The sequence below is a fragment of the Neofelis nebulosa genome, chromosome 9 (genome assembly GCF_028018385.1).
Source record: "Neofelis nebulosa isolate mNeoNeb1 chromosome 9, mNeoNeb1.pri, whole genome shotgun sequence".
In the NCBI taxonomy this organism is placed as follows: Eukaryota; Metazoa; Chordata; class Mammalia; order Carnivora; family Felidae; genus Neofelis; species Neofelis nebulosa.
In genome coordinates this window covers 114158974-114183589 of record NC_080790.1, presented here as the reverse complement: position 1 = coordinate 114183589, position 24616 = coordinate 114158974, and the positions used below count along the sequence as shown (strand labels likewise).

Sequence of the window (24616 nt, the reverse complement as noted above, 5' to 3'; positions counted from 1 at the left end):
TGTTTAGCCTGCTCCTCTATTTCTGCCACGTTTTTTTCCTTGCAAAAGAAGACAAATAACTCTGAATCTTGTTTCAAGGATAACTGTATGGTGATTGTATGCTTGGCCACGAAGGAAAGGACAGAGGGAGGGAGGGGAGTAGGAGGAGGGAAACTTCGTTAAGAGGTTGTCCTAGTAACCCACGTCAAGATGAATGTTAACCAACAAAACCAAAATGCTGCTATGAAATTGAATAGTCCTTAATATTCTATCTTTCAGAATAGTCGTATTCATAGAAGAAACTGAACTTGTGAGTTATCAAACTACAAATTGGCAGAAAGTCATGAAACCGATAAAAATAATGTACATACCATGGCATTATTCCCAGGAAAAAAAATGGCACAATAGCTACTTTCAAGACATTCCTTTCTGAAGCTGAAGTCCTGAGGTTTTTGAAAATAAAATGTTTATTTTCCTTAAAACAAAACAAAACAAAACAAAAAACTACATCCCATGGCCCTGGTTTATAAGCTGCAGAGAAAAAAAAATAAGCCACCAGTCTTCTAATATGGGTTGATTTTTAAATTTATTTTAAGACTTTAGGGGCGCCTAGGTGGCTCAGTGGGTTAAGCGACCGACTCTGGCTCAGGTCATGATCTCAAAATCTAGCCCCGTGGATTCCAGCCCCATGTCAGGCTCTGTGCTGACAGCTCAGAGCCTGGAGCCTGCTGCAGATTCTGTGCCTCTGTCTCTCTTTGCCCCTTCCCCACTCACATTCTGTCTGTCTCTCTCTCTCTCAAAAATAAATATTTAAAATTTTTAAAAATAAAAATAAAAAAGACTTTACTTTTAAGTAATCTCTACACCCAACGTAAGGCTCTTAACTTCCAACCCGCGGATCAAGAGTCACAAGCTTTACTGAATGAGCCAGCCAGGCACCCCGATTTTTAAATTTTAATAATTATTATCTTATTTCCAAACGTAAAGGCAAATAATAAAATGTATGAAATGTTGGTATTTCTCAGTGCATTAGTCTGCTCAGGCTCCCCTAACAAAATCCCATAGACTGAGTGGCTTAAACGACAGAGGTCTATTTGCTCACAGTTTTGGAGGCTGGAAGGCACCGATCCAGGGCTGGCAGGGTGGGTTTCTGGAAAGAGCCCTCCTGGCCATCTTCCGGCTGTGTCCTCACAGGGCGGACAGGGGGCTTGGTTCTGGGGTCTCTTCTTACAAGGAACCTAATCCTAAAGGATACGAGCCCCGCCCTCATGGCCTCATTTATCCGTAAGCACTTCCTTAGAGGCCCCACATTCAAGTACAATCACGGAGGGTGGGGCTGGGGCTGCGACCTGTGGTTGGAGGAGGTCATCCAGAGGACTCAATAGCAGGTCGACCCGGGAGCTGGGAGGTCCCTCACCCCCTGCCCCGTCCTTAGCATGTTGGTTCCGCCCACCACCTCCACAGCCGGAGCCATTTTCAAGGACACAGCCTGGAGAGAGTGCTGTGTTGATGAGACCGTCAGAAATGGAGCCTTTGCGGAACCCATTAAGGCTCTCGAGACAAGCCTCTCGTAGGTAAGTTCCCTCGCTCATTGAACCAGCCACCCATCTGGTGGGGGGGATCTGCCCCCTTCTTGGGTCTCTCCCTGCCCTCTGGGTTCCGGGCGGTTCCAGATCTGCGCTCCCCCCCCCCTCAAATTCCCCAGTTTGGGAACTAACACCTGTGAATCTTGGGGGGACACAAATATTCAGTCTGTAGCACTCAGTTTTGGAATTTTTTTTTTAATATGTATTTGGGGGCGAGCGCAAGTGGGGGAGAGGCAGAGAGAGGAGAACAGAGGATCTGAAGCAGCCTCTGCGCTGACCGGCTGACAGCATCGAGCCCAATGTGGGGCTGGAACTGACCAGCAGCCAGATCGTGACCTGAGCCCAAGTCCAGGTTCAACGACTGAGCTACCCAGGTGCCCCTGGAATTTCAGTACTTAATTTTACCAATTAGCAAAAAGCACAATTGACAAACAGTTATCATTGTTTTGAGAAAATGAATATAGACGTGCTTCGATTCTTTTATAACGATGCATTGGTTAGAGAACATCAAAACTTTTGAAAATAGAGATGGCACGTTTTATTCTGTTTTTTTAATTTGCTTTTTACACGAAAGCAAAACTGCCGATAACATTTTAATTTCCTTTGCCTTTCTATAAAGCATGAGCTCTCTTTCCATTACGTATAATGTCATATAAACCGGGGTTTCGTGATAGGCAAAATTCTAACATTACTCCCACCCCCAGATTCCGGTCCCCTGCTAATTCAATCAAACACCAATCAAAGTCCAGCTATGAAGGGACTGTGCCGATATAATAAAAGTCTCAAGTCAAAGTGGGCCTTAATATCCATATAGGTCTGACCAAATCAGGTGAGGCCTTCAGAAGCAGTTTTCCCTGGCTGGCATGAATAATGAATTACTACTTGGTTCAAATATAAAAATACTGGGGTACGTGGGTGGCTCAGTTGGTAGAGCCTCAGATCGGACTCTTGATCTCGGCTCAGGTCTTGATCACTCCAGTGTGGAGCTTACGTATATCTATATCTATATCTATATCTATATCTATAGATATATATCTACACCCAGGTTATACTATAAAATTATGTGGACTACAATTTACTAAAATTGAGTAGATATAACAACATACAGTGTAATAATAGTTTCAGGTGTACAATATAATGAGTCATCAATTCCATATATCATCACCCAGCACTCATCACAAGTGACCCCCTAATCCCCATCACCTACTTTACCCATCCCTCCCCACCCGCCTCTCCCCTCTGGTAACCATCACATTGTTCTCTATAGTTAGAGTCTGTTTCTTGGTTTGTCTTTCTCCCTCGCTTTTTTTTTTTCTTTGTTCGTTTGTTTTGCTTTATTTCTTAAATTCCATACATGAGTGAGATCATATGGTATTTGTCTCTCTCTGACTTCTTTCACTTAGAATTATACTCTCTAGTTCCATCCATGTCATTGAAAATGGCAAGATTTCATTCTTTTTTGCGGCTGAATAATATTCCATTGTGTGTATGTATGTATATAAATATGAATAATAATTAGACAGCAGGAGATAGACATTATAGGTCACATGCTGAAGAGGATACCGATATACATATATGTGTGTGCATATATATCACATCGTGTTTATTCATCTATTGAGAGACACTTAAGCTGTTTCCATAATTTGTCTATTGAATTCGCGTTTTTGTATTTTTTGGATAAAAACCCAGTAGTGTAATTACTGGATCATAGGGTAGTTCCATTTTTAACTTTTTTTTTAATGTTTATTTACTTTTGAGACAGAGAGAGACAGAGCATGAACAGGGGAGGGTCAGAGAGAGAGGGAGACACAGAATCGGAAACAGGCTCCAGGCTCCGAGCTGTCAGCACAGAGCCCGACGCGGGGCTCGAACTCATGGAGTGTGAGATCATGACCTGAGCTGAAGTCGGACGCTCAACCGACTGAGCCACCCAGGCACCCGGGTCTATTGTTGTCTTCAAATGGATCTGTTACCCATGCGTGATTTGGTCACTTCATGCATCGGTCATTTGGAAAATACTGGTTCACTGAGTTACCAAATCTTTCACATTTTTACATATTTCATTATACAATAGCAAAACATCATTCTCTCTTAGGGTCCCTGGACCCAATTCCAATATGGGGGGTAGGGGTGTTTCCCATACGCACAACGTCAAACAATTCTCAGACACCAGCCTAGAATCGAAAAATTCAACTTCGTTCTGACACCGTCTCTCCGGAGACAGCAGATTCCACAGGCTAAGGGTTCCGTCCTACAAGCCTGTCCCCGACCCCCGCCTCAATGCCTGGCGCCAACCGCAGGCTACTGCCCTTGCTTCTGACTGACAAGGTACAGGTTGGAGGTTCCAACAACCTCCTCCTTAGGTCTGATTAGTTTGCAAGAGTCTCTCACAGAACTCAGGGGAACACTCACTTAATGTGGAAACTGCCACATGAAGGGATACATAGGCCGAGGTTCCAAACAAGGGAGCTTCTGTCCTCCTGGAGTATGGGGTCCAACTCAATGGCATGTGGAAGCTTTCTCCAAAAAAGACCAAAAAACTGTCCCCTTGGATCTTATGGAGGCTTTATGACATAGTCCGGATTGACTAAGCCATTGACCAATGGCTGATTTAACCTCCAGCCCCTCTCCCCTAACCCCAGGATGGGAGGTGGGGGGATTTGGAAATCCCAACCCCTTAATTGCTGGGTGGGTTCCCTTGGCAACCAGCCCCGACCCTTAGGTAGAATCCAAAAGTCGCCTCATTCACATAAGAAAAGACACCTTTATCACTCTCCACCCTTAGGAAATTCCAAGGGTTTGGGAAGCTGTGAGCCAGGATCTACAGGCAAAGACCAAATGTGTAGTTCTTAGAAATCACAATGACGCACATTCTTGTTAATACCATACCAAAGTCTGGATAACCATAATTTGTCTATAAGTCATTCATCCAAATTAAAATGGTGTTTCACGAAGAGTGGCTCACAATTCAGCGGCACAAGTGTTTTTTTTCCTTGAGAAGCCAGTATACTTCCAAACTGCTTTAGATGTACTTCCCGCTTCGTCATACAGAAGATGAAAAAGAATGTGTTCTGTACGGAAGAAAAAAATTCTTCCTCTATCCTCCAAGGCCTTCCAGCCAACCCAGAATTAAATTTACAGAAGACAAGTGAACGGGAGGGAAAAAACCCCAAGATTCTGTTAAATGTGCACAGAAGCCCAAGAGTGAGCCCTAAAGAAATGACCAAGACAGGCACTTTTTATACATTTTGGGCAATAAATCTGTGACGAATTGACAGGATATAGAAAACTGGTGTTTGGGAGCTTTAATTCGTAGAGAATTCTAAGCAGAGTGTAGGCTGGGGTAGTAGATTTGAAAAAATAAAATGTGCTTCTAAGCTTTCTCTCCTTTGAAGTCCCTGCCTCTGAGGATGAAGAGGTCTTTTAACTTTCTAGTACAGGGGTGGTATCTTTCACAGGGAAAGACTGGTTTACTGGTTTCCTGCTTTCAAGGGGACAGAGAACAGTCTGAGCGTCCCTGCGCTACGTAACTTTTATTGTCACGTAACTTTTTTTTTTTTTTTAATGTTTATTTATTTTTGAGAGACAAGAGTGTGAGCGGGGGAAGGGCAGAGAGAGAGAGAGAAAGACCCAGAATCTGAAGAGGCTCCAGGCTCTGAGCCGTCAGCCCAGAGCCCGACGCGGGGCTCGAACTCACAAGCGGCGAGATCATGACCTGAGCCGAAGTCGGCCGCTCAACCGACTGAGCCACCCAGGCGCCCCATTATCACGTAACTTTAATTTCAAACAATCAGGGTGCCAAAATGGCACGTGTGGGAGCAGCCTGCCCTTGGTGCCTCTAGGCCTCATGGGATGAAATTTGATCAAAATTCTGATTGTCATTAAGGACATTCTTAAGTACAGCTAGGTTTTTGTTGTGGTGGTGGTTGCTGTTCCTTTGGGTGTATTGTTTGCTCGTTTTATTTTACTGTGAATCAAAGGTGAGGAAGAACAGCTCTGGGGCCACCACCTTGGTTCATGCTATGGGGCCAACAGTTTTACCCACGACTGCTTGTGAACCAGACGTGCAAAGGCCAACACGGCAAATAAAATAAAAATAAAATAAAAATAAAAATAAAAATAATAAAAATAATAAAAATAAAATAAGATAAAAATAAAAATAGAATAAAAAATAAAAAAACCAATTGCCTTTGTGTCGATAGGAAAATAGTTTGACCACCCCCTGAGGACCACCTTAAGCGGTTCTGGAGGCCCCTAGGAGTCCACTGACCACATCTGAGGACAGCTGGGCTAGGGTGCTTACTGCTGCAGTAAGAGCAAGCAGGAAATCTCAATGGTCTTAAAGAAAAAAAGCTTCTTTCTTGCTCATGCTACCTGACCATCACATGTCAATGGGGCGCTCTGCTCCTCATTGTCCCCAGGACCCAGGCTGGCTGCTAATATTCCCATCCACCGTTCCGGAAGGAAAAGGAACCCTGCAGGCCCTCACACTGGCAGCTATATGCTCCAGTTCTCAAGTGACAGCAGCCACTTCTTACAGTTCATTGGTCAGAATTAGTCCCATGGTGGGGCGCCTGGGTGGCTCAGTCGGTTGAGCGTCCGACTTCGGCTCAGGTCATGATCTCAGGGTTTGTGAGTTCAAGCCCCGCGTCGGGCTCTGTGCTGACAGCTCAGGGCCTGGAGCCTGCCTCAGATTCTGTCTCCATCTCTCTCTCTCTCTCTCTCTCTCTCTCTCTGCTCCTCCCCTGCTCACGCTCTGTTTCTCTCTCAAAAAAAATAAAGATTAAAAAAAAAAAAAAAAGAATGAGTCCCATGGTTCCATCCAGCCGCAAGGGGACAAAGAAATAAAAACCTACCATGGACCCAGAAGCAACAATAATTACTACCACAAAGTTCATACACCAAATTCTTGGAAATTATAAAACATAAAAATTAAAATAATGTTTTGAGCTTTAGATTGTAAAGATGTGGAATTTATTACAGAGTTGTGTCTGAAAAATTGGGGGCTGTAAAAACGGTAGATAGAAACAGAAGGTGGGAAAGCTTCTTTATTGTCCTACTTAAATCCAGCTTCATATAATAGAAAAACCCAAAAGGGTTTAAGCAACATAGAAGTTTATTCCTCTTGGGGACCCTGGGTGGTTCAGTCAGTTAAGCATCTGACTTTGGCTCAGGTCATGATCTCAAGGTTCGTGGGTTTGAGCCCCACATCAAGCTCTGTGCTGACAGCTCGGAACCTGGAACCTGCTTCAGATTTTGTGTCTCCCTCTCTCTCTCTGTCTTTCCCTCACTTGTGCTCTCTCTCTCTCTCTCTCTCTCTCTCAAAAATAAATAAGCTTTAAAAATTTTTTTATTTTTTTATTTTTTTAGTTTATTCCTCTCACGCAAAAGACTTTTGTAGAAAGTAATTCAGGCGAGGGGCGCCTGGGTGGCCTAGTCTGTTAAGTGTCCAACTTCGGCTCAGGTCATGATCTCGCAGATCGTGAGTTCCAGCCCCATGTCGGGCTTTGTGCTGACAGTTAGGGGCCCGGAGCCTGCTTCGGATTCTATGTCTACTTCTGTCTCTGCCCCTCCCGCACTCACAGTCTGCCTATCTCTCTCTCAAAAATAAATAAACATTAAAAATTTTTTAATAAATTTTTTTTGAAGTAGTTCAGGAGTTGGTTTGACAGGCCCACTATGTCATCATCAACCCAGATTGCTAATTTGCTGCTTCACCATCCCTAGTGAATAGCCTCCATACTCAAGGTCACCTCATGGCACAAAGTGGGTGCTGGGCCTCCAGCCATCATGCTTTTGTTTCAGAGAACAGAAGGAATGGGTGAGGACAAAAGGATCCTCGTGCTTAGGCAACTTTCCCAAAAGTCCCACACAACACTTCTGCTTACATACCAGTGGCCGGAACTTAGTCTCATGGCCACACCATCTTTAAGGGAAGCTAGAAAATGTTATCTTTATTCCCAGAGGCAATGAGTCTTTAAAATTTGGGGTTCTGTTAGTAAAAAAGAAACTTCTAGAAAGAATGATGGATAGGTGAAATAGAAATAGTACCTTAATAAACTTTAAATATATACAATTATATTTGCCAATTATTCCTCAATAAAGTTGGAAAAAACTGAAAGCAAGATCTTGAAGAGACATTTGCACACCAATTTTCACAGCAGCACTATTCACGATAGCCAAAAGGTGGAACCAACCCATACGTCCACTAACGGACGAATGGGAAAACAAAATGTGGCATAATTGTCCAATGGAATATTACTCAGCCCTAAAAAGGAAGGCAATTCTGAATGATGCTACAACATGGATGAACCTCAAGGATGCTGTGCTAAGTGGAAAAAAAGTCAGTTGCAGAAAAGACAAATACTGTGTGATTCCACTGAACTGAGGTACCAAGAATACCCCAATTCAGGAAAACAATAAGTAGCGTGGCATTTGCCAGGGACTGGGGGAACAGGAAAATGGAGAGCTGAGATTTAATGGGTATAATTTTAGTTGTATAAATTGAAAAGGTTCTGAAGATGAGTTGCACCACAATGTATGCATACTTAAAACCACTAAATTCTACATTTGGAAATGGTTAAGACCGGGGGCAGTCGAGGGGGGTTGCTGCCTAGGTGGCTCAGTCGGTTGAGCATCCGACTTGGGCTCAGGTCATGATCTCACCGTTCGTGGGTTCAAGCCCCGCATCAGGTTCTGTGCTGACAGCTCAGAGCCTGGAGCCTGCTTTGGATTCTGTGTCTCCCCTCTCTCTCTGCCCCTCACACCAAATTCCTAATTAAAAAAAAGAGAAATATATCATGAAAATAAGATGGGTGGATGGCTGGATGGGAAGATGGACAGATGGACAGACATGTGATGAAGCAAGTATGGCACATTGTTAAGAGTAGAATCTAGGTGGTGGGGAAAGGGTATTCTTTCCACTTTGCTATATGTTTGAAATGTTTCATAAGAAAACTTTGGGGAAATGAGTCTGCTATGAAATGGAGACTGGGAATGGGCTAACCACTTACGTTTTTTCTCGTCCAAGAGTATCTCTTCCTTTCAAGTCAGAGGGAGTTTGAAGCTCTCCCGAGGCACTCAGCATGCTTTCCCTCTGCCTCCTGGGTAGCTGCCTTTGATCACTATCCCCTAAACCTTCTTAAAAATAATTTTTTTTAATGTTTATTTATGATTGAGAGACAGAGAGAGACAGAGCAGGAGCATGGGAGGGGCAGAGAGAGAGGGAGACACAGAATCCGAAGCAGGCTCCAGGCTCTGAGCTGTCAGCACAGAGCCCGACTCAGGGCTCGAACTCACAAACCGCGAGATCATGACCTGAGGTGAAGTCGGACGCCAGTCGGACCAAATGAGCCACCCAGGCGCCCCCTGCCCCGCCAAACCTTCTTTAATTTGAAGGTGTCATGGCTGCCGGGAAGGAGGAAAAGATGTCTGCTGAGTCCCTCCCATGTATCTTACAGGTAGTAAGAAATTTCCCCCTCCTGGCATTCAACCTCTCCCTGGTCCCATCCTTGGAGCCATTTTTACTTAGACAAAGGGCCCCTCTAAGAAGGATCCAACTCATGAATTGTGAACAAAGTGCATCCGTCTTGATATTTTTAGCAGAAAACGTTGGGCCTATTTTTAGCACCTGTATTTGGGCTCTTTCGCTAGTAAAAAACTTTTTAAATTTGTCATGAATGTGAAAAAGCTGGGTTCACTAGAGCAATGCAGACCAGAAGAGAATGTTCCAGTAGTTATTCATGCTCCTCTCCCACAGCATCATTTCTCAGTCAGATAACAGGATGAAAGAAATAGAAGATATGACATTTCTCCATGTTCGTGCCTTTAATCATCACGCGGTATGTCCTGAGGCTATGAAACATAGTACAGAAATTCATTCGTTTTCATGGAATCAGACGGTAGAAAGGCAGGCTGGTGGCATAAATCTGATGAAGAATGCATTCAGCTGCTTCTGCAAATCAAAAAATGGCGGGGGGTGGGGTGGGATTTAAGGAATCTGAGATTCAACTTAACAGACCGCAGTCAGTACAAGATACATAATTCGCGGGGCCCAGTGCAAAATAAAAATATGAGGTCACTTGTTCCAAAATTACTAAGAATTTCAAGACAGCTACCATGGAATAGTAAACCAAGCAGAGAGTCCTTCTGAGTATAGGGACCTGTGTGACTGCACAAATCACACACCCATCAAGCCACCCCTGCCTCCCATGGTAAATCAGGTGATTTTTTTTACTGATGCGACAGAACAACAGAATAATTTGAACTCGAAGCTGATGGAGGATGAGAGTTGTTCATTTCTTCAAGGCAGTGCTGATACTCCCATTGAGTGAGGCGTGCCAACTGAGCAAATAAAAACATTTAGGGTCTGCATTATTTCCCACTACCGAGCTGCCCCAACCTTGCTGGAGTGGGCACCTGGCACAGACAGAGTAGGCATACAATATTTCTTTAAGTAGGTTCCACGCTCAAACTCCAGACCCCGGATCAAGAGTCCCACGCTCCATTGAGACTGAGCCAGCCAGGGGTCCCGAGGTGTGCAATACTGATTGACTTAATCACAGATTTTAACAGCCCTGAAGCCACATTTCCAGAATTCGTGCATGTATTTTGATAAGTAAGAATTCTATTTTAAGCTTATGCATCTTCCTTTTCCTAAGAGGGCGAACATTAGAAAGTGCTGTTAACGAGACATCTTCCTTTCTTGATGTATTTCAAAGTCAATTCCAGGCTCCCATACAAAAAGGAGCCATTTAGTTACATATCAGTCAACACTCCTCAGGTAATTTATTGGCTCACCCAACCGAAAGACCAGGGACAATCATCAAAGCTGTTTGTGAGGGGTCACATGATGTCATTAGAACCTGTCTTCTTTCACCTCCAGTGGTAATATGCTACCTCCTGCTGCCGTGGATTCATTGATAGCTGTATATGCATACTGCTCTCAAGCAACTGCAGTTACACATCAACTCCAATAAGAAGTCCAGGAGGAAAGAGATTTCACTACCCCAGCAGCACAAATAGAAGTCCAAGACCCGAGCCTCAGTAGACCCGACTGACCCTACTTAGATCTTGTGCCCATCTCTAAATCAATCAGTGGCTGGGGGATGGGACCCTCTGATTGTCTTGGTCACAAATCTCACCCCCAAATCCAGAAATAGAGCCAGCCTCTTCAGGGATTGGGGTGGATTCCCCAAAAGGAAGTTTTGGAGTTGTTATTACAGAAAGTAGAGTAGCTTCCTGCTTGTCCATCACAAGCAGAAAGCAAGCTATCCCGACCACGAAGATGTGTCCCCGGAAACTTAGAGAAGAGATACGAAGTCATGAAACAGCCTGAAATTTCTGGCTGTGGGGGTTTTTTTTAATATGTATTTATTTTGAGAGAGAGAGACAGAGCGCAAGCAGGGGAGGGGCAGAGAGAGAGGAGGACACAGAATCTGAAGCAGGCTCCAGGCTCTGAGCTGATGCTTAACCGACTGAGTCACCCGGGCGCCCCTATTGTCAACATTTAAAAAGAGAAGAGGGGCGCCTGGGTGGCTCAGTCGGTTGAGCGCCGACTTCGGCTCGGGTCACGATCTCGCGGTCCGTGAGTTCGAGCCCCGCATCGGGCCCCTGTGCTGACAGCTCAGAGCCCGGAGCCTGTTTCAGATTCTGTGTCTCCCTCTCTCTGACCCTTCCCCATTCATGCTCTGTCTCTCTCTGTCTCAAAAATAAATAAACGTTAAAAAAAAATTTTTTTAATAAAAATTAAAAAAATAAAAAGAGAAGATTGTTCAATGTTATACCAGTATTCTGTCACTTGTTCGAAAGGACCCTGCCCATAACTATGCACATCTACATTAAACTTATGTAAATAGCTACTTAGACACTGAATCTATATTTTTCATGTGCTTCTACTAAAAAGAATCTACACAGCCCTAAGAGATCACCTAGTAATAACCAAACCACTGTCTTAAGCCGTGAGAGCTTGTACTTGTCGCCTTTGCATCTTGCATCATCTCCCCTACTTAACCCCCTACGCAAATTCTATTTTGCCTAAGACAGAACTTTGCGGAAATTCCATGAGTACAAGGGCCCATTCAGCGCTAGTCACAACGATGCACTTTCATGGGAAATGGAGGTAATTGAACCCTGCTCAGGTGGGGTGGGCACGAGTTGCCGTTGCATTTTTTTTAAAAGATTTTACTTTTAAGTCCTCTCTACACCCAACACGGGGTTTGAACTCACGACCCCGAGATCAAGAGTTGCATGCACCAACCACTGAGCCAGCCAGGCGTCCCTAGTTGCTGCTGCATTTTTTCTTTCTTTTCTTTTTTTCTTTCTTGTGTGTGTGTGTGTGTGTGTGTGTGTGAATGCTATGCATTCTTTTGTTGTTTGTTAATTTTTTTTAAGTTTATGTATTTATTTTGAGAGAGACAGAGACAGCGCGAGTGGGGGAGGGGCAGAGAGAGAAGCCCAAGCAGGCTCCACAGCACTGTCAGCGCAGATCCCGTCGCAGGGCTCAAACTTATGAAACCACAAGATCATGACCTGAGCCGAAACCAAGAGTTGTGAGCTTACCCGACTGAGCCACCCAGGCGCCCCTATGCGGCTGCATTCCTTTTTTTTTTTTTTTTTTTTTTATTTTTTAAATGTTTATTTTTGAGAGAGAGACAGAATGCGAGTGGGTTAGGGGCAGAGAGAGAGGGAGACACAGAATCCGAAGCAGGCTCGGGCTCCCAGGTGTCAGCACAGAGCCCGAAGCGGGGCTCGAACTCGACAACCGTGAGATCATGACCCGAGCAGAAGTCGGCCGCTCAACCGTCTAAACCACGCAGGCGCCCCAACGCGGCTGCATTCTTAAGAGACGATTTGCAGGTTCAAGCCAACCAGTAAAAAAAAAAAAAACGCTGCACAAAAAGATTGTGCAATGTTTAACCCAGGGACACGCCTGCGTGAAGATAAAAGGTGACGTGGAGGTTACAGATGTCCTGTTTGTCGCCTCAGCGCAATGGGAGGGTGTGGCCAAGCACCCAGGTCCTGCCGTCGGAAGCTCACAGAGCAGCGATAGTCTTATAATGCAGTTTGCCTTATACTCCTTTTTGCCTCTTCATTGGAGCCTTTTCCCTGGGTTGGGGCTCTGTTTCCATGACGATGCAAGTGTCACTGCTGAAACCTAGCTTTACGAATAGCAGGGTCAGTTCACTCGTTCAGTAATTTGATAAGTATTTGTTGAGCATCAACTGTGTGCCAGGCGCTGCGCCCCACACCAGGGGTAGCCATAAACCAGAATGACAAATTGCTTATCCTCTTGCTGCTTACCTTATAGCTGGGGGACTCAGACCACAGATATAAAAAGAAGTAAATGAATGTGTTAATGTCCGGCAGTAGTCGGTGCTCTAAATAAAATAAAATGATAGATAAATTAATTAGAATAAAATAGAACGATGTGATGGGCAAGGAGAACCACCTTAGAAATTGCGGTCAGGCAAGACCTCTCTGAGAAAGGAAATTTGAACTACCACCGCAAGATAAGACGGAGAGAAGAGCATTCAGACCAGGGGCCCTGCCAGCGCAAAGGCTGAGCCTTTTGCTCAGGGAAATCAGCCTGTTTGACGGAGGCAAGGAAAGTGGGACTAGAAATCGGGACCGGAGAAGAATAGGAAGGGGTGAGACTGGATGCATGGAGCAGGCAATGGCAACAGGCACATAACCGAGGTCTCCCCCTCGCCACTCTCACGGTGCAAATGATCGTCTGCAATTACGAACTCTACGATAAAACGCGCCACTGGCGAGTTACAAAGCGGCCATCCACTCCGAGGGAGCCGGCCCTTAAGGTTAATTTTTATTGGCCTTTTACCGCCATCTGCTGGCGATATCCGGTATGCCCACGCCACGGTCGATCCTCACTGGCTTACTGCGAACCAGCGGTCCTCCGGGTGGGACCCTACCCTTCAGGGCCTTACCAAATCCCTCCTAATTCCTGCCGGTCACCTAAACTAGAACCTGTTGAAGGTGAAGCCTGGTTTCTTCTTGCTGTTGATAGTAAGAGGGAGAGAAGAGAGCTAAAGCAAGGGAAAAAGCTGTCAACCCAAAAGCAACCAGGACTTGCTTGGTTTGGGAAATACACCAGGCAATGACAGAGGATACATTAAGAGAGTCACTGTAAGGAAAACATGTTCTAGGGAAAACGCTAAGCGTTTTTGTCTGTAGGGGCGCCTGGGTGGCTCAGTTAAGCGTCCGACTCTTGATGTCGGCTCAGGTCATGATCTTGAGGTTCGTGACTTCCAGCCCCGCCTCGGGTCCCTGTGCTGACAATGCAGAGCCTGCTTGGGATTCTTTGTCTCCCCCTCTCTCTGCCTCTCCCCCACTCATGCTGTCTTTCTTTCAAAATAAATAAACTTTAAAAAAAAAAAAAAAGACGGTTTGGGGCTGTACAATGGTTGTACAAACTTTTGCTAATAAATACCTCAGGAAGATCAAAAGTTCAAAGTACTCAGTCACACAAAAGGCTCTTTGAAATAAGCCCATGAAAGATGCTCAACATCATTAGTGGTCAGACAAACACAAATCAAAATCACAATGAGATATCACTTTACACCCATTAGAATATTATTTTATTTATTTATTTATTTTTTATTTGAGAGAAAGAGCGTGGGCAGGGTAGAGGGGCAGAGTGAGAGAGAGAATCTTTTTTATTTTTATTTTTTCTAATGTTTATTTCTTGAGAGAGAGACAGAGTGTGAGCGGGGGAGGGGCAGAGAGAGAGAGGGAGACACAGAATCCGAAGCAGGCTCCGGGCTCCCAGCTGTCGGCACAAAGCCCGACGCGGGGCTTGAACTCACAGACTGCGAGATCATTACCTGAGCCGAAGTCGGGACGCTCAACCAACTGAGCCACCCAGGTGCCGAGAGAGAGAGAGAGAGAGAGAGAGAGAGAGAGAGAGAGAAGGAGAATCTTAAGCAGCCTCCACGCTCAGTGTGGAACCCCATGCAGGGCTTGATCCCATGAACCTGGGATCGTGATCCGAGCCAAAAAACCCATGTGATTTTTTAGGCCATAGGCCATTACGAAGGCTTTCCCTGGTAGGCCTCCCCAGGGAAAGTTCTCCCCCCACCAGCCTCGTTGCCCCGCCAGTGCACAGCAGTCTCTGAATGGGGAGCAACCAAGGACTCAGCCACCAAGACCCTCCTCGGGTACCTCTGCCAAGGCCTCCGTATCAGGGGGGAGGGGAACCCCTGAAGATACTGTCTCCAGTCTGCCTCAGGACCCAGCACTTACTTTCCTTCTCGTAGCCCCTCCCATTCTACCTTCCCCCTCTCAACCCCTTGGCGGGAGGGGGGGGGGGGGGCAGGCGGGGGGTGTGGCAGATTCACAAAACTCCAAGAGCCTTTCATTCAAGGCTCCCTCAGCAGCAAGACCACCCCCCAGGCACTGATCCACCTGACCAAGCGGGCCATTCCTTGGGGAAAATGCAACAGGGCGGATGTGGGCACTTTCTCTGGCTTAGCCTCTTCCTTGCACTGGGTAAGCAACGAAAGGCTTGACTGTCACATTATTGTGACTTAACCGGCTGTTGGGACACCTCAGCTCTCCGGCTCAGCTGAGCTCCTGACGGTACAGTGATTAAGTGAGAGTGACCGGTCTCTACCACTGATTAGCCTGGTGACTTTGGAAAAATCCCTTTGCCCCTTCACGTATTGGGTTCTTCCTCTGTACAATGGAAAATGCTAACAACACGTACCTCATAGGGTTGATAGAGTGCTAGCTAAGTGTTTGTTCGGATTATGTTCAACACTGTCCACTTCCGGGGCGCTGGGCTGGCTCAGTCGGTGGAGTATGCAACTCTTGATCTCAGGGTTGTGAGTTCAAGCCCCACATTAGGTATAGAGATTACTTTAAAAAAAATTTTAATGTTTGTTTATTTATTTTTTAATTTTTTTTCAACGTTTTTAATTTATTTTTGGGACAGAGAGAGACAGAGCATGAACGGGGGAGGGTCAGAGAGAGAGGGAGACACAGAATCGGAAACAGGCTCCAGGCTCCGAGCCATCAGCCCAGAGCCTGACGCGGGGCTCGAACTCACGGACCGCGAGATCGTGACCTGGCTGAAGTCGGACGCTTAACCGACTGCACCACCCAGGCGCCCCGATGTTTATTTATTTTTGAGAGAGAGAGAGAGAGAGAGAAAGAGTGCAAGCAGGGGAGGGGCAGAGAGAGAGGGAGACACAGGATCCGAAGCAGGCTCCAGGCTCTGAGCTGTCAGCACGGAGCCTGACGCGGGGCTCGAACTCACGAGCTGAGATCATGACCTGAGCCGGAGTTGGCTGCTCAACCGACTGAGCCACCCAGGCGCCCCAGGTATAGAGATTACTTTTAAACAAAATCTTTAGGGGCACCCGGTGGCTCAGTCAGTTAAGTGTCCAACTTCAGTTGGACACAATCTCACAGTTCGTGGGCCCGAGGCCCGGGTCGGGCTCTGTGCTGACAGCTCAGAGCCCGGAGCCTGCTTCGGATTCTGTGTCTCCTCTCTCTCTGCCTCTCCTCCGCTTGTGCTGTCTCTCAAAAGTGAATAAACGTTAAAAATAATAATAATAATTAAAAAAATAATGAAATAAAATGTTAAAGAAACATTTTCCATTTCAATTTGGGGACCCGTGTGGTTCTAGAGGTGCCTACCGCCTTAGCCTAGGTCACATGCTCCACCCCAACCACCCGTCTCCTGCTCCAAGGGTGGTGTGCATGCCCTAGACTAAACCCGAAGGCATTCTCCACCTCCTTGACTGCTTCAAGGTGGGCACACGGTATAAGCCGGTCCGGTCACAGTGAAGATGGAAGACTTTGGCTGAAAATTCTGGGAGAGACACTCTTTCCAGTAGGACGTGAACAACGGATCGTAACCCCTGCCCTGCCAGGAGATGCTGGGAGCCACGCCGTGACCACAGGAGTGCCAGCCTCAGGGGGAGGAGAACACTTTGGAGAACCAAGTAGAGGAAGGCGTCCTCGCTTGACTTCCGGGTAAAGCCTCGCCTCACCTAGAACACTTATCTACCTGAGCCCTTTGTTGTTTAGGCCAGTTTGGTCAGGTGTTCCGTAACCTGTAGCCCAAAGTCCCTCGATAGAGTGGATCAGTGAGCAGCCAGAGTCTGGGTCCGAGGGAAGCCAAGTCTGAGGCAGAGTATAAAGTGCAGGATGTTTACCAATGGGCACCCGGGAGTCAACTGAGGAAGGGAGAGGCAGGCAGGACCGGGCAGAGGGAGAGGTCAAGCTGCGAGGCAGGCCCGAGGACTGTTTCAGTTGACCCTACAGGGAGTTCTGGAGCCAGAACAGGCCTTCGGAGTTGTCCCAAGTGAGGCCAAGACGGCCGGGACTTTGGTATTTGCACCCGGAGCAGTCAGTGGATGTGGGAGGACAGCTGACCTTGGGTGAAGTGGCCTCTGCAGCTGAGGCAGCCCCTGAGGGTCCGACAGCCGAGGGATGTGTGCTAACAGCACTCCCAGTAACTGGAGGGACAGTCCTTGCATGCAGGGGGTCCAGGAGCACACGCTGGGGGCTGTGCCCAACTACGCACCTGGGTGGGTGCCACGTCCGCGCACAGCTGGGGCACAGGCAGTGGACAGACAGACGGCTGCGCGAGAATAGAGATGGCCATCGGCTATGAAAGCCCAGCAACATCCCAGGTGCATCGGACTCGGGGAGTCTCCCCTCCGCCCTGGCACTGGCCTCAAAAGGTCTGGGTACAAATCCGGAGGGAAGCTGGGCTCCCACTGCACCAGGGATGCCAGGGGCGGGGCAGCCCGGAGCCACAGAGCCATCGAGACTCAGGCAGGGGGTCAGGAGCCCTTCTTGAGATGTTCTGTGCCCCCAGATACGGTCAGCACAGTTACCCACCCCTTATCTTAAGACAGTCCGTGCCTACCACATCTTCTCCAGGCCTAGCCGGAAATCTCCAAGCAAGGGAGCAAATGCAAAGCCAGCTTTATTGGTAAAAAGAAATGGCACGCTTCACTGGGAATGCACACCTGGCCCAAGCAGCTGCACCAGCCAGAAAGAAAAGAGGAAGGGGGGAGGGGGAGGGAGAGGGAGGGAGGAAAGGAGAGGAGGGGTGGGGAGGAAGAGGGAGGGAAGAAAGGAGAGGAAGGCGGAAGGGAGAGAGGGAGGAAGGAAAGGAGAGGAAGGGTGGGGGGAAAGAGGGAGGGAAGAAAGGAGAGGAAGGTGGAAGGGAGAGAGGGAGGAAGGAAGGAAAGGAGAGGAAGGGTGGGGGCAGAGAGGGAGGGAGGGAGAAAGGAAGGAAGGGAGAGAGGGCAGTCCAGGGTCTGAGTGGACACGTGGCCGTGGAAGGAGACAAGTCAAGGCTCCAGGTATGGGGGAAAGAGCAGGGAGGGAAGGATGGCCCATGGCCTGCCATCTAGAAGGGGAGCAGTTCCTCCACAGGGATGTTGAGGATGACATCCATGTCTGGGGGGCACCTGGTAGGGAAGAGCAAAGAAGGTGTGAGAAGCCAAGCAGGGCGCCAGACTCACAGCCTCTGTGGTTGGCAGGCGGACTGAATGAGACCATGCCGGCTCGTAAAGAGCACTCGGTAACTGACAAGCATCATTCTTTCCACACAAGTAGCCAGAGCCATGGGTTTGCATCCGCAACACATCCCCCCCCCCCGCCCCCCAGTGATCAGCACACCCACGAGGCCACACATGACACTCTGTCTCCACCCCGTCCCAATTCTCCCATCCACGCTCACGCTTTCCCTAATCTCCTGGTGCCCACGGACGTCTTTAGACGTGACATGTCAGGCTTGTCTGCAATCCACAACACTTCACGAGAAGAAGGAATGACGATGAGGCCAATATGGCAAAAATATAACCGCTCCTAAAACTACACGGGCAACCGGCTATTCATCCTAATATTCTCTCTACTGTCTGTCTATTTGAAATGTTTCATAATAATGGTAAAAAAAAAAAAAAGCATCTCTAGGGGCACCCGGGTGGCTCGAGTCGGTTAAGCGTCTGACTTCGGCTCAGGTCACGATCTCGCGGTTCGTGAGTTCGAGCCCCAGGTCGGGCTCTGTGCCGACAGCTCAGAGCCTGGAGCCCGCTTCGGATTCTGTGTCTCCCTCTGTCTCTGCCCCTCCCCTCCTCGTGTTCTGTCTGTCTGTCTCTCTCTCTCTCTCTCAAAAATGAGTAAACATTAAAAAAGAAGAAAAAGGAAACACATCTCTATACTGGCAATACCTAAATTTCCATCGCTAGCCAGTATCCATCTTCTGAGGTCAACTGCCTACCTGAGGCCTCCACATGGAGGTGCCCCAGGTCTTGCGTGCCATCATGGAGAGGCCAGACCTAGTAGGACCCCCAAGCTCCGCCACAAAGGGCCTGACACAAGAAAAATGGCAGAGAACTGGCTTTGGAAGGAAGGAACTTCTTCCTCTGGAGCCCAGCGGTGTACCAAGCAGAGAGGACATCCTTCTCTCCTCAGAGTGTCTTCCAGGCTATTCCCTGGCGTCAACCACCCCACTCAACTGCACCTTCCTGAACAACCAAGAAGCTTAGGGGTGCACCCACTTGGCGGGAACACGGAATCTGGGAACCAGAAGGGGGGTCCAAAGAGACGATCTAAGTCAGCTGCCCATGCGCTGGTGGGACAAGCAGGCCCAGACGGGCAACGTCACATCTGCCACGTGGTCAGCTGCAGAGGCGAGGCGAGGCGAGACCCAGGTCTCCCCGGCCCCCTGTGCAGGGCTCTGCCTTCCCCAGGAACAGAGAGCCTCTTCAAGCACACGGCATGGCGCGTTTAAGAGGCAGCTGCCAAAAAGATCACATACTTGGGTCTCCGAAGCAGAACATCCGCAAACACGGTCTCTCGGGGCTCCTGGACTTGGACCTTGAGCCGCCCCACCTCGGCCTTTAGGATGGGTATTTCCTCCTCAAACTGGCTGATAAACTGAGGACAGAAGTGCAGCAGGGGAGAGTGAGAAGCCAACATCCCCCAACAACAGGGAGACCGGGGCAGAATGCAGGTGCAGCGAGGACATCTAGGGAATCGGGGCGGCTTCGTCACAGGGCTTCCTGGGCTCGCGAGTCAGTGCCAACCTCTGATGGCGCTGAAAGCGGCCAGGACATCACGGAGAATGGCGACAGGTGGCAAAGGGGGGGCGGTACCTGGTAATGAGACTTAACGGGGGCCGGCAGCAAAGGCCACTCTCGCCGACAGTGGATGAAGGAAGACGATAATGAAAGTTAACGCGAGAGGGGGGTGACGGTGAAGTTCATTAACACGGCTAACAGGTGATGGTGAGTGACAAAAATGAGAGGATGAACAGAGGGAGTGGGAACGACAGTAAAATGAGGGCCGCGCAGACAATGTCTGGTGATGTTGCTAATGGGTCATCACCGGGGATGCTGGTCAACGAGGCAAGGCTGAGGCGGCACCAACCCCCTCCTACGATGAATGGCAGGTGACAGTAAGGCACTGGCTAGGAGGGAGGCCAATACCAGGGCTGGAGACCCGAGCGCCAGATCAAGACAAGCCTGACTCCCACAGGTCCTGGGGACCGCCCACCCTTCTGCTCCCTCCCGGAGGGACCGTCACCTTCCGTGCCCACTCACTTCTCTGAACTTGCCCCTGCATTTCAGCATGTCCTGCCCATCCCGGATCTTCTGCAGAAGAGCCTCCTGATGGCGCTGCTGGTTTTTCTGTGGAGGGAGGAGAGGTCTGGCCCCCCAGTGCCTCTTATTGGGCAGCAGTGGTAGAGTCCAGAGGGGGTGCAGGGGGCCTGGAGGCAGAGGACGGGGAAGAAAGCAGGGCTGGGGCAGGACCTGGATACCTACCCCAGCAGCTGCCTACTCACCACCACCAGAGATCTCAGAAGGTTTTTCTTCTTCCTCTGAATCTGCTCGGACAAAGACTCCAGGACCTTTCTGCGCATCTCATTAAGGTCATCCAGCTCATCCTAGGGGCCAGCAGGAGGGTGTTGGCCACCAGCCCTGTCTCCAGTATGGTCCAGTATGGTCCAGTATGGCGGAGCGGGGCCAAGGGCCCACCTACCTGCTGGCTGTCCTTTATCTGCTGCAGCTGGCGCACAAGGTTGGCAATCTGGACCGACTTGACAGGGTACTCGCGGTCCATGTACGTGCTCAGGAAGTTCACTTCCTTCTGGGTCTTCTCGATCGTGGCGTTCAGCTGTTCCACCTGCTGCTCCAGGTCTGGAGAGGTCAGGAGGGACAGGAGGCAGGATCCTCCCTCGAGGACCCCTCCCAGGAGATGCGGGAGGCCCACTTACTGTGTGACCCTCGCCAAGACTGTCCCTCCCTGGACCTGTCTCCTCATGCACCTGCTCCCAGGGCAACGGGCCCATGAAACGACCATTAAGACAAAGTCTGTCCTGCCGCCCTCCATGGGGGTGGTGTCCCAGGGTCTGAGGCTCGCCGACACACCGCCCCTTCCCTCAGAAGGCTTCCAGTCTGCTTCGGGGAAAGAAACCACGGGCTCAACACGATCAAAGACCCGGGACCAGCGGGACCCAGCCACCGGCTCCCAGAGGGACCTTGGCAGGAAACAGAGGCAAGCTGGGGCTGGATTCTGGTGCCCAGCTATCTGACCTTCGGCGGGCTACTTTCACTTCCTTTCGCTTCGGCTTTCCCATCTGTAAATGGGTGAACGGTCCCTGCCTCACAGGGAGCCGCAGTGACCGAGAGTGCCCGTAAAGGGGAAGCCTCGCGGGGCCTCGAAGCGCCAAGTGCTCCAGAAGTAAGCCACTAAGCTCTGCATCTTAGCAATTCCACCTGCCGAACCAGGGGGATGACGGGGCTGCTGGTTTCCAAAAGGCAGGTGCAAGGTGGGCGCCCTGCTGACCTCCCAGAAGCCAGAGAGGGGACCGGGGAGCTCGCCCCAGGGATCCTCACGCTTCATCTTGGATTCCTCCTTCTCCTCCCACTCCTTCAGTTCACACGTCAGCTGCCGCAGCTTCTTCTTGTTGGAGCACTCCAAGATGTCCACGATGGTCTGTGGGAGGGGTGGGGTCAGCTCGCCCCCCACCGTCTCCTGGCGCTGCCGAAGCATGGGCTCTCGGGGGACCCGGCACTTCCTCAGAGGAGTCCCCAGATCCAAACCCAGCCCCAGCCGCAGCAACCTGCCCAGAGGCTGGCCGACCCGCTCCACACGGTCCCCTCTACCACCCACCTCCGCGATGGCACGGCCGCGCGCCCAGGCACCGGGCCAAACCCAGGCTGCGGTCCCCACGCCCCCTTCCTTTGAAATGTCACCAAGAGCAGATCGGCTCGGGTCAGGATCTCACGGTTCACGGGTTCAAGCCCCGCGTCCGGCTCTGTGCTGACAGCTCAGAGCCTGGAGCCTGCTTCGGATTCTGTGTCTCCTTCCCTGCCCCTCCCCTGCTCATGCTCTGTCTCTCTCCCTCTCTCTCTCAAAAATAAATAAATATTAAAAAAAAAAAAACACCCAACAGCCTGCAAAGCCATGTCCTTCTCCCCATCCCCACTGCCACTGTCTCATTTAAGCTCTCTTCATCTCCTGCCTGCAATGCTACAACAGCTACTGCTAACTGGCTGTCCTTAGATCCATGCTCCACACAGCAGTCAGGATGATCTTTCTTTAAAAAAAAAAATAGGGGTGCCTGGGTGGTTCAGTCGGCTGAGCGTCCAGCTTCGGCTCAAGTGATCTCATGGCTTATGAGTTCGAGCCCCGCATCGGGCTCTGTGCTGACAGCTCGGAGCCTGGAGCCTGTTTCGGATTCTGTGTCTCCCTCTCTCTCTGCTCCCCCCCTGCTCGTGCTGTGTCTCTCTCTCAAAAATAAATAAACATTAAAAAAAAACGTTTTTAAATAAATAAATAAATAAAAGCTGACCTCATCCCTCTGCTATTTAAAACTCTCCAGTGGCTCCCCTCTGCCCTTAAATAAGGCCCAAACTCCTTAGCTAAGCTGACAAGGCCCTGGCCTGACCTTGGGCCAACATGTGGCTCCTTGAGCTATGTTCCCTCTCTCCACAGGCCTTGTATGCCCATTCGTTCTGCCCGGAATAGCCCTCTACCAGTGAACACCTACTTCTGCAGGTTTCAACCCAAGCATCCCTTTCTCCAGGAAGCCTTCCTGACCTTCCCATGTCTGGGTGAGAGGGCCCCTCTGGGTGAGAGGGCTCCCCACATCCCCTGTCCCCACGGCAGTACACATAAATGGCTTTCTAATTGCCCGTGACCCCACGAGGAGAGCTTGATGTAGACAAAGTGCCCCACTAATCACTGTTTCCCAAGGGCCCACAGGAAGCACTCAGGATGAACAGAAAAATGTATTAATGGATCAATGCCAGAAAATCAACAATGACTTTGTCTAAGTTTAGAGAATATTCTACTAAGTTTGGGATGAATAACTGTGCAGGTCCTTGGCTTCTCTTATAGACTGAATTGTTTCCCCTCTCCCCACCAAATTCACATGTTGAAGCCCTACCCCCCAATATGACTGTATTTGGAGATAGGGGCTTTAAGCAGGTAATGAAGGTTAAATGAGGTCAAAAGGGTGGGGCTCTAATCTGATAAGACTAGTGTGCTTATAAGAAGAGGAAGAGAGCCTAAATGTCCATCAACTGACAAATGGATAAAGAAGATGTGGTTTATATATACAATGGAATACTACTTGGCAATGAGAAAGAATGAAATCTGGCCATTTGCAGCAACGTGGATGGAACTGGAGAGTATTATGCTAAGTGAAATAAGTCAGGCAGAGAAAGACAGATACCATATGTTTTCACTCATTATGTGGATCTTGAGAAACTTAACAGAAGACCATGGGGGAGGGGAAGGGAAAAAAAAAAGTTAGAGACGGAAGGAGGCAAACCATAAGAGACTCTTAAACACTGAGAACAAACTGAGGGTTGATGGGGGGTGGGAGGGAGGGGAGGGTGGGTGAGGGGTATCGAGGAGGGCACCTGTTGGGATGAGCACTGGGTGTTGTATGGAAACCAATTTGACAATAAATTATATTTTAAAAAGTTAAAAATTAAAAATAAATTTTACTAAAAAAAAAAAAAAAAGAGGAAGAGACGCGAGAGATCTCTCTCTCCATGTGAGCAAAGAGGAAAAGCCATCTGGGAACACAGAGAGAAAGCAGCCATTTGCACCCCGAGGAGAGAGGCCTCACCGCACCTCAACCCTCCTGGCCTCCTGATCTTGGACTTCCGGCCTCCAAAACCCTGAGAAAAAATGTCTATGTCTAAGCCCCCTAGTCTATCACATTTTGTTATGGCAGCCTGAGCAGACCAAGTTCCCAAGACTTCATTTTCTCTTCATCTCACAGGCTCCAGTGAGCTCAGTCCCTCTTCTCCCGGGGCAGACCGCGGCCAGAGGGAACTCCAGAACGGCTCCATGAAGCCATTTTCTCTGACTCTTCTCCAGCCCAAACTCCTGGGTCCCTGTGAACTTTCCAGCAGCTTCTCCAAGCCTCTCCCAGAGGAGGTGGAGGATGCCCCCTGGGTTCTCTGAAAAGCTGCACCACCCATAGACCATAAGCGCCACCAATAGACCATAAGTGCCACCACGGGCTGAGAGCGCGGATCACAGCATGCTGGGAGGAAGCCAGACCCTGGCGCCAGACTGCCTGGGTTCAAATCCCAGTTGCTAGGTGGGTGTGCTTGAGGGTGACCTTGGGCAAGTTACCCAGCCTCTCTGTTCCCATTTTTTCCGACGTAAAATAAAGATAATAGTGCCCACCCCAGGGGGTTGTTGTAAGGATTATATGAGTATATACAGAGCACTCAGTATTACACTGTGTATTTGCTGATTGGGGTGGGGACTGCAGCCGCTTTCTCTTGCACACCTACTGTGTGCCGAGTACAACCCCGCGTTTGGGGTGGGTGCTTTGTGCTCTACTTTACAGAGCTAAGAGGTTAACTCCAATTAGTGCTGGCGTTGGGATGAGCCCCCATCTGGGTCTGATTCCAAAACCCAGGGAGGTGGGGCCAAGTGTGAGAGATGCATCTGCCAGAAGGAAGCCGCTGGTGCGACCGGCCGGGAGAGGCCGAGAGAGGGCACCCGAGCGCTCAGCGGGGCGGCGCCGAGAGCTGGAC

General features: G+C 49.1%; 1 protein-coding gene and 1 long non-coding RNA gene across 5 annotated transcripts in view; one reads left to right on the top strand and one right to left on the bottom strand.

Moving 5' to 3' along the window:
- Positions 1 to 1298: 1298 nt before the first annotated feature.
- Positions 1299 to 24313, top strand: LOC131485582 (uncharacterized). The gene is made up of 2 exons (XR_009248920.1): positions 1299 to 1553; positions 23848 to 24313. It is a non-coding gene; the product is annotated as an uncharacterized LOC131485582 (long non-coding RNA).
- Positions 16724 to 24616, bottom strand: part of C9H20orf96 (chromosome 9 C20orf96 homolog) — a 23119-nt gene continuing 15226 nt past the window's right edge. For 3 of the 4 annotated variants that reach the window (XM_058685194.1, XM_058685195.1, XM_058685197.1), the window contains 6 exons: positions 21446 to 21545; positions 20589 to 20746; positions 20392 to 20493; positions 20150 to 20236; positions 19366 to 19484; positions 16724 to 18013 (listed from right to left, as the gene is read on the bottom strand). In XM_058685194.1, the coding sequence (XP_058541177.1) occupies positions 17953 to 18013; positions 19366 to 19484; positions 20150 to 20236; positions 20392 to 20493; positions 20589 to 20746; positions 21446 to 21545 (627 nt within the window). In that variant the 3' untranslated portion in view covers positions 16724 to 17952. The remainder of the gene's footprint in view (positions 18014 to 19365; positions 19485 to 20149; positions 20237 to 20391; positions 20494 to 20588; positions 20747 to 21445; positions 21546 to 24616) is intronic. The other variant, XR_009248918.1, reaches the window with a different exon arrangement.